This window comes from Monodelphis domestica, chromosome 1, assembly GCF_027887165.1.
Source record: "Monodelphis domestica isolate mMonDom1 chromosome 1, mMonDom1.pri, whole genome shotgun sequence".
Classification (NCBI taxonomy): Eukaryota; Metazoa; Chordata; class Mammalia; order Didelphimorphia; family Didelphidae; genus Monodelphis; species Monodelphis domestica.
In genome coordinates, this window is record NC_077227.1 from 52,016,435 (window position 1) to 52,026,199 (window position 9,765).

The 9,765-nt window shown below is 45.8% G+C and overlaps 1 protein-coding gene across 3 annotated transcripts in view; it reads left to right on the forward strand.

Moving 5' to 3' along the window:
• Positions 1-9,765, forward strand: part of UNC5B (unc-5 netrin receptor B) — a 162,043-nt gene that overhangs the window by 106,000 nt on the left and 46,278 nt on the right. For all 3 annotated transcript variants that reach the window (XM_056799281.1, XM_056799284.1, XM_056799291.1), the window contains exon 2: positions 9,045-9,266. In XM_056799281.1, coding sequence (XP_056655259.1) covers positions 9,045-9,266 — 222 coding nt within the window. The remainder of the gene's footprint in view (positions 1-9,044; positions 9,267-9,765) is intronic.

Below are 9,765 nucleotides of genomic sequence, written 5' to 3' on the forward strand. Positions count from 1 at the left end.
TATGTGTATGGCTCTGGGCATGGATGTGTAACACTCTCTGGCTTGGTCTCTCTCTCTTCCCTTCCAATTTCCCCCATCATGATTGTGTGTTTTCCAAAGGAGGGAACATGCTGGATAAGCAGATATACTCACCAGTAGACCACATCTTGCAATCACACAATTGATGGGGAGGTGAAGGGAAGACAAGACCCTGCTGGGTCTATTGTTTGTTGATCAAAAAAGTATTTGATTCTGCAGAACCAAGGGCAGCCTCTCCAATTTCTCTCCCACTGGGTGTCTGCCATGAATATGTTAAGGTCATAAAAGAATCCTTGAGAGATTCAGCCACTGAGAGAACTTCATTCCCTGAGCCTCAGAGTATCAGAGACAACCAAGTGAGGCACAGAAAAGTGGGGACGTGCTGTTGAAGGGTTTCACCAGTATCTCTCCTCTACCAGCCATTCTCCTGGCCACCGGCCAATTCATATTTCCAAAGCAAAGTTCTGGTCAAGTCACTAACCTGCTCAACAGTGTTCACTGGCTCCCTATTACCTCAAGGATTCAATACAGATGCCTCAGCCTGACCTTTCTGACTCTCATCCCTCATTTTTAGACTTACTTCACACTCTCCTCCTTCATGCACTCCAGCCTCCAAGTTATTGTCTGAAATCTGCACCTTTGCAAAGACAGCTCCCCTAGTCTACATTGTACCGCCTCTTTTCTGCCTCATGGGAGTCTTCAGTTCCTTCAGGTTGCAGTGTTGTTGTTGTTCAGTTATGTTCAACTTCTCTTGACCCCATTTGGGGTTTTCTTGGCAGAGATACTGGAGTGATTTCTCATTTCTTGCTTTAGCTTATTTTACAGATGAGGAAACTGAGACAAACAGGGTTAAGTGACTTGCCTAGGGTCACACAGCTAGTGAGTGTCTGAAGCCAAATTTGAACTCAGGAAAAAGAGTCTTTCTGCCTCCAGACTGGGCATTTATCCACTGTGCCATCCAGCTTCCCTTTATGTTAATTCTATAGACCCTTTTCAGTGAGGTCTAAAGCCTCTTAATAATAGTATACATAGGAAAAACCAAGTGGATGAAAAATGCATATTGCCCAGATTCTGAGATGCAGCTATTCCATCAGTAACCATACCTCCAACAGGCAATGCAGATGGACAGGGTCCCAAAAGTGAATAGGAGAAACAGGGGAGGCTGGATTGTTTGGGAAATTCCATTGTTTGTAGGGATCCTGATCTACCCCCCTGACATAAAATTCCATCGTTTAACACCATTGTACCACCGATCCCAGGGCAAATCATAGAATACTATGATCACAGGGGAAAAAACAACTAATTTCAGGTGACCCAATGAGCAATGGAAAGATGCATGAGATATATGTTGGCTGTAAAAAATTTTTCCAAAGATAACACACAGGCAAGAAGTAATTTGAAAGATATCATCATGGCCATATATATTTGGAAAAGGAAATGGGTCCATTTTGTATCAAAAAATAACATTGGGAAACTAGATGATACATGAGTAGATGATACCTAAGCTTGAATCTGGCCTCAGATCCTTTAGTAGCCAGGTGACCCGGGGCAAGTCACTTAACCTCTATTTGCCTTGGCTTCCTCATCTCTAAAATGGGGGTAATAATAGCACCTATCTCCCAAAGTTTTCAGGAGTAACATTTAAGATAATAATTATAAAACAGCACAGTGCCTGGCAAAACAGACATAATACCGAAATATATGCTTTTAGTAGAAATAGTAGTAGTAGTAGTAGTAGTAGTAGTAGAAATAGTAGTAGTAGTAGTAGTAGTAGTAGTAGTAGTGGTAGTAGTGGTAGTAGTAGTAGTGGTGGTAGTAGTAATAGTAGTAGTAAATATCACTGACTAAATATTAAAAGAAGTAGGCTTGGGGTAGGTGCTCTTTGGAAAGTCTATGCAATAACATGGACAAGAATTAAAGAAAATAAGACATGGATAGGTCTTGAGTGAGAAAGGACCCCAGAGGTCCTCTAGTCTGACTCCCTCATTTACGTGAGGCAATTGAAATCTAGGAAAGTTAAATGACTTGGCCAAGGACACAAGAATAGTGAGTTGTTTGGGGTAGGATTTGAACTCAAGTCTTACCCTAGCAGCAGTGCTCTTGACACTGCCCTAAGCTTCTTCCTAGATTGAGGCTAGCAATGAAATGGAGCCTCCACTTTTCTGCCTTCATGGGCCTCTCCAAGTAGAAAGCCTGTATTTCCCTGGGTAATAGATGCCCTCTCCTTATCACAGATGTAAACTTTGGTGTTTATAGAATGTTAAAGCTGAGAAGAATTTTAGAATTCATCTAACATAATCCTCTTATTTCACAGATGGGAAACTGAGGCCCAAAATAGGAGTTTCAATTGCCAAAGAGTAGTCGCAGAGCTGGACTAGAAAACAGATCTCTGACTCCCAATTGGAGGCTGCTGCTATTATTATTGTCATCATTGTTGCTATTACTACTGCTGCTGTGGCTACAATGATGATGGCCATACAGTACGCCATATTGCCTCTTGTTTAATTGTAGTCATTTTTGTGAAATGCATCACCCAGAGAGATAAAAAAAAAATCCCATTCACAGAGAATTTCCCCATCTTGTGGATTCCAGGATACTGCTCTTCTATTCACTTGATAATTTCCCTGTTGAATTTTTGCAACTATAGGCACAATTGAGCTTTTAGACAAAGGAGTAGAGGACAGATAATGAATGGCAGAAAATTTATCATATTCCAGAAGAAGGTGAGCTAATGCCCACCTACAACCTGGCAAAAAACAGCCTCAACCCTTCTTGAGTTACTTAATCCTTGACTGGAGACTAGAAGGTGGCAGGAAAAATCCACAACAAGGATGTCTTCCTTTGAGAAATTTGGCCCTTGGGAATGACAGAGGGGTTGGGGTATCACCTACTTCAGATTTAGCTCTGACACCCATCCTTTCTAGTTCTGAAACTAATGACAAGAGTACTGGGCGGTGTATTAGAAGTCCTTAATTCAGATCTCAACTACACCACTTATAACATTTGTGACCTTGGAAAAGTCACTGCCCATGGGTCTGCCTCAACTTTCTTCCTGTGTTACATAAGTGGGTTGGTCTAGATGACTTCAAAGCTAGATCTGAATTCTAAAATCTTATGATTTGTGGTCACTGAGGGAAGAAATCAGAGAAGCATAAGAAACCAAGGCTGGAAGGGACCTTCGAGTCCTCTGACAGAGGTTATCTATCTAAGTTGTCATTAAATCCTAGAATTTAAATGTGGACCTTGTAGGAAACCACATCATCACTGGATCTGAAGGTTTGCATCTGTGAAGGGCCTTAAAGACTATCTGGGAAGTCACGGGTAGTTAGTGGCACAATAGATAGAGCACTGGCCTTGGAATCAGGAAGATATCATCAAGACTTCAAATCTAGCCTCCAATACTTTCTAGCTATGTGATCCCTGATAAGTCACTTGACCCTGATTGCCTTAGTTTCCTTATCTGTAAATGAACTAGAGAAGGAAATGACAAACCATTCTAGAATCTTGGCCAAGAAAACCCCAAATGGGATCATGAAGAGTCAGGTATGACTGAAATGATTGAATAACAGGAAGTCACACCATCATTGAATCTCAGTGTTCACATCAGAGAGGGACCTTAAAGACCTTCTAGTTTCTGTTTTACAAATTAAGAAACTGAGGCTCAGACAGGAGGATTGTCAGAGTCACAAGTTAGTGGCAGAGCCTGGATCTGATGTCTGTCCAGTCCTTCTAAGACTCATGACTCCAGAGGGCATCTTTGGCTATCACCTATCAAGGGTTCAAGTGAGTGTTGGATGAGTGTGTAGGAGAAAGGTCTAGGATGAGGGTGAGGACAGCTCTTCAGGAAGGGAGCCGGATTGAAGAATCTAAACACTGAAACCACAGCAAAGAGGAAAGCACTAGCGCTAGACCCACCATGCCACGGAGGCCAGAGAGAATCTTTCTATAAGTACTTGTAATCTTTGGAAAATTCTCCCCAGCCGTATCTGAGAGAAGCCCGGAGATTACTTGGTGGAGAGGGAGGGTGGCTGGCTGATCAGGGAGAGGAGGAGGTGGCTGCCAGACACTGTAGCTTATTTGGGCTAATGGATTTCTAATATGAATGTTCTTCCGACTCAGGCTGGCTTCATAAACGAGCCCCACATTAGGCTTGTAAAATAGGCATAAAGAGGGGCACATTCCGCAAAGTACACAGACCGATATTACCAGACGTTGGCTATGGGGACAGCTGGAGAGGAGAGGGAGACAGTAGAAACAGGAAATACGGTTCAGAAGTTGAGGGAGTTGTGTTTGGGGGGGCTCAGGGATGGAGGAGACAGATCAAGGGCATTCCTTGGCTACCCAGATGCCCACTTGGCACTTCTGAGTTTCCCTTTGGATTTGCTTGCTGCCCTAGCCCAAGGGCTCCTTAATTTGGTGGTCTTCTTCCATAAAGAGGACACAGAGACCCCTCCAAAAATTGTTTCTGGGAGGCTGTTCTCCAACATCAATGCCTGACTTGATCCCACTCTAACCTAAGAATGAGCTCTCTGGGCATATCTCCTGATATGAAAAAGAAGGTCTGGGTTTTGGCCTTGGGGTTCACCACCAGTGAGCAAATCATGGTGCAGTGGAAAGAGGGCTTACTTTGAAACTAGAGGGCCAGGGTTCAAATCTTGGCCCTGCTACTCGCTACCTGTGTAAGGGGCTTAAACTAGATGACCTCTGAGGCCTTTTCCAATTCCCAAATCCCTGATCTCCTGAGCTTAGTTAATTAAGATGAATTGTCGACCTCAAATATTCCTGGGGCCGGGAGCACCTGGGTTGATGTAGGTGAGCTCTGGGCGGGGAAGGGGGATGTGGGATAGCAGACATGCAGAGATCTTTCACTGCAGAGTTCTCTTGTGGACCTTCTGGCAGAGGGGGCACTAGGAGCCAGTATGGCGGAATGGCTCGATTGAGACTGTCATATGCCTCTCCAAATAGATTTTTAGAGACGCAAAGGACTCTGGGAGCAGCTGGTCTTCCCTTTTATTTAACAGATAAGGGGAAGTGACTTGTCGAGGGTCACCCGGCTGGTGAATGACCCAAGTCTTCTGCTCCTTCAGTGAGTCTTCCATTGTATCCAGTCTGTTCCCATCAAAACAAGATTCCTTGGAGAGCTTGCTGTGGTGGAAAGAACCATTTGAAGAAAAGAAACATTCCCCCTCTCCAGAACAGGAAGACCCCATCAGGGCTCCCTCCCCTCTGTTTCTGGGCAGGGACACTGATTAATATTAGGAAGAGAAGGTTCAGGTCTGGAAGCCTGGTTAGTTCCTGCCATCAAAGCTCTTCCTCCCTCCTTTCCATTCACGCACCATTGTTGGTCGGTCATTTCCCCCAATTCTGTCCTATTCTTTGTGACCCCATTTGGGATGTTCTTGGCAAAGATCCTGGAGTGTTTGCTGTCTTCTCCTCCAGCTCATTTTCCAGATGGGAGACAAACAGGGTGAAGTGACTTGCCCAGGATCATACAGCTAGTAAGTGTCTGGGGCCAGATTTGAACCTGGGTCCCCCCCAACTCCAGGCATGACACTGTACCACCTAGCTGCCATCATCACAGCTGCTGTTAAGATAGTCTCTGACTTCAAGGAAGGGGATGACAGTCAGTCAAGAGGCATTTATTAGTCATCTACTATGCACCTGGCAATGGGTACATCTGGAATTGGGGATTAAAGGTGCATTGAGCTTCCTAATGGCTTCCCTTCAATTCCTTGAAAGTACCTCTCGGTCTTATCCAGAAATGATGTCTTCTCCTCTCTCGAGTGGGCATAGGAGGGCACCAGCAGCATTTGACTGTTCTTTGAATCCTGAGAACTCGGTAATCTATGCTTGGCCTATGGGATTGCTTTTTAATTAGCAGTGATATTGGATTCAGTCAGTCAGTCAGTCAACAAACATTACTAAGAACCTGATATGGATTAGAAACTGTGCTAGATGCTGGGGATACCTGGATGAAAGAAGAGAGTCCTTACGTACAAGGAAGGGGGTGTCAATCCAATGAACGCTCATTTGGTAAAGGTCTTCTGTGTGCCTCGCCGCTTTTCTCTATAGCCCCACGTCCCTGCCTCTGAGGCTTCAGAGATTAAGAAGGGAATTTCTAGGGGGTTGTCTGGTCCATTCACCTGCCTCCTAGCCAGTGACGATACCAGCCTCGCAGTCTGGGGCATCAGGAGTGGCTGGCACCCCGTTTCCCTGTCCCCTGGGAAGGCTCTGCTCCAGGTCCCAGCATCATTACAAGGGTGCTGAGAAAATTGCAGGGAGGAGAGGGCTGGACCCTGTGCAGGGAGGAGAGGGAGGACTGACCCCCAGCTTAATTCATTGTTTCCAAAAGAACAGCTAATGGATTATGACAAACCTCCTGCTGTCTTCTCTCCCTGCCGACTTAGAGCGGAAATGGAAAGTCAATTTTCCTAAATGGATTTTAAACGAGTGACCTCGCTTGCCTGTTTTCCCCCCTTTTCTCCTCCCTTTTTATTCTGGAGCCCACTTGCTCAATCAAGGTCTTTCTCCCATTCTGGGTTTATTTATTTCTTTTCTGTTTCCTTTTCTGCCTCTTGCCTCATGGGACTTGTGATTCCAGAGGAGACTGGAAGTCCCTGTCATGTGGCTTTCTTTAGTAGGGACTTTGGGAAAGAGCTGCTATTGGGTAACCAAGAGCCACCACCAACTTGCTGGCTTCTTGGGAACTCAGTCTTCCTGTCTATAAAATGGGCCTAGAGTTGGGATAGGATTAGATGACCTCTACGTCTCTTTCTTGTTCTGACAGTCTGTGATTAAAATGGTCTAATGAGTCATCATAGAAATGTGTGTTCAGTTGTTTTTCAGTTGTGGCCGACTCTTCCTGACCTCATTTGGGCTTTTCTTGGCACAGATACTACAGTGGTTTGCCATTTTCTTTTCCAGCTCATTTTACAGCTGAGGAAACTGAGGCCAATAGGGTGAAATGGCTTGCTCAGGGATCACAAAGCTAGTAAGTGTCCAAGGCTGGATTCGAACTCTGGAAGATGAATCTTCCTAACTCCAGGCTTGGCACTCTATCCACTGTACCACCTCATTGGAAACAGCATTGGATGATCATTTAGAGAACTAGTATTAAACCCTTCCAATTACAAATCTGAGATTGTATGATTTGGGGTATCTACTGAGGAGGCTTCAGAGGCTCAAGATGGGTTGCCAAAGGAGTTTCTGAAGGCATCTGGTTCACCTCTCTTGATACCACCTCCATTCTAATACTCACAAAATGGCGCCCAGTTGGTGCTGCTGGGGACACTGGGTTCTGGAGTCAGTGCTAAGAAACCTATTTACTCCTTTTCATTTTCTGAACCCAAGATTACTGGGACCCCTGGTGCTGTTAGTGCTCTCTACAATGAATGGATGGACAAATGAATGAATGAATGAATGAATGAATGACCTTTTATCAATTACTTACTAAGTGAAAGGTGCTCCAGCAAATCCTGGCGATACAGAATTTTAATGTATGTATATTTGTTTATGTAACAAACAAACAAATTTAATTTTTTTTAAAGTGAGAGACCCTTTGTAGAAGCAACAATGGTGCAGATTTGGTTTTGGTTAGAAGATAAAGAGGAGGGAGGGTAGGGGAAATGGGTCCATGGGGTCTGGAAATGGTCCAGGTAAAAGAGAAAATCTGGACTCAGAATGAGATAGATATTAGGACAGACAGATCCTCCAAAGAATGGTTCTGGAGCCCTTGAAAGAGGACACGATAACCTGTTTAAGGGTTCAAGAAATGACCAGAGTAAAAGAGCCCTGGGTGGGGTTCTGATTGATGATGGAAGATGAGTGGGGCGGACTGGCTGATTTCAAGTATAAACACAACACAGGGCTACTGAAGTTAGGTCCAAAGACCTATCTGGAAGCTGAAAGTCCCAGGGAGAGACTCACTGTCTAGCTTCCCTACTGACCTTTGGGGAGAACCAACATGCTAAGGTAGAGCAGCCTTGAAAGGACCTCTGGGAGGTGGCCTAGCCTCGTGACTTAGGGGACAAGAAGTGGCAGCTGATCACGTACCACTCGGGTAGCCTTTGGGGATTAGGAGGAGTTGGGACTGGGGAATTGCCTCCGGCTTCCAGGGGCAAAGAGAGGGCAAGGGGCCTAGACAAAAGAGCATGAACAGACAACACTTCCACCCCCCCAGTGCCCTCCAAGTCCCTAACACATCCTTTTGGTTTCCTTCAGCCTGGCTGCCCTGATCTATGTGGACCCTGATGGCAAGAAGGAAGAGAGGCAGCTAAGGGCAGCTGTGCCTAGTGGGCTCAGTGTGTCCTACTTTGAGCCTTCCTCCTCAGCCCCATGCTGGCCTTGGTGCCTTGGCACACTGCCTATGATAAATCAGAAACCAGATCAGAGCTGGGAGGGAACGAACACTGGAGCAGAGAGAGAAGACAGGGAGAAAGTAGGGGGAGGTTAGGGGGGAGAAGCCTTCGGCATGCCGTGGATCTTCAGGGATGTGGGATTGTAGATAGTTGAGACCCCTGACTTCTTCATTTCAAGTCTGTTGTTTTCAGTCTCAACTCATGTGGAACCAACTGAGCTGTAAACTTTTCTGGGTCTTAGTGTCCCATCTGTAAAATGGATAGAAAATATTATTATTATTTTTTAATAAATGCTTACCTTCTGTCTTAGAATCAATACTGTGTATTGGGTCCAAGGCAGAGGAGCAAAAAGGGCTAGACAATGGGGATTAAGTGACTTGCCCAGGGTCATATGACTACGAAGTATCTGAGGCCAGATTTGAACCCAGGAATTCCTGACTCAAGGTCTGGCTTTCTAGCCACTAAGCCACCTAGCTGCCCTTATAAAATATCATTAAACCTCTGGGCCACTTCTTCCTTTCCCTTCTTCCTCAGAGTGATGTTACGGGATCATGTCCAGGAGGGCAGTGAATTGGGCAAAGTGTTGGGGGTGAGAGATGCCGATGAAAGGGAGATTTACTTGTCCACCTGAACTCACAGCCTGCCCTTCTTGTCTTCTTCTATCCACAGGAATCGAGTATGGTGAAATCTTGCCAGATTCCTTCCCATCTGCCCCTGCTGAGCCCCTGCCCCACTTCCTGCAGGAGCCCCAAGACGCCTACATCGTGAAGAACAAGCCTGTGGAACTACTGTGCAGAGCCAACCCAGCCACCCAAATCTACTTCAAGTGCAATGGCGAGTGGGTCAACCAGAACGACCACCTCACCAAGGAGAGCCTGGATGAGGTCACTGGTGAGGGACCCACCTTCCCCTCTCTCACCTCATTCCCCTCCCCACCCATCATGATCACCTCACTCGCCTTTATTCTGTAGGAAATTGGGGGCATATAAGAAATCACCCCAAGTCAGGAGGGGCCAGCGTCCTGCCTTCACATAGGTGATCCTTTTGCAGGATGAGACCCTGGTATGGTGGCATCCCTGTGCCATGTGATATCCAGTAGGTTGATCACAGAATCATACTGTAACCTGAAAAAGATCTTTGGAACAAAATCCTAGAGAGACGGGGGGTGGGGGGGAGACAGAGGCAGAGAGACAAAGATAGAGAGAGAGACAGAGAGGAAAGGGAGAGAGACTCAGAGAGGGAGGGAGGGAGAGGAGAGACAGAGAGAAGAGAGAGACAGAGATAGAGGAAGGGAAAGGAGAGAGGGAGGAAGAGAAGAGAGACAAAGAGGAAAGAGAGACAGAGGAGAGAAACAGAAGGAAAGAGAGACAGAGAGAGGGAAAAGGGGAGG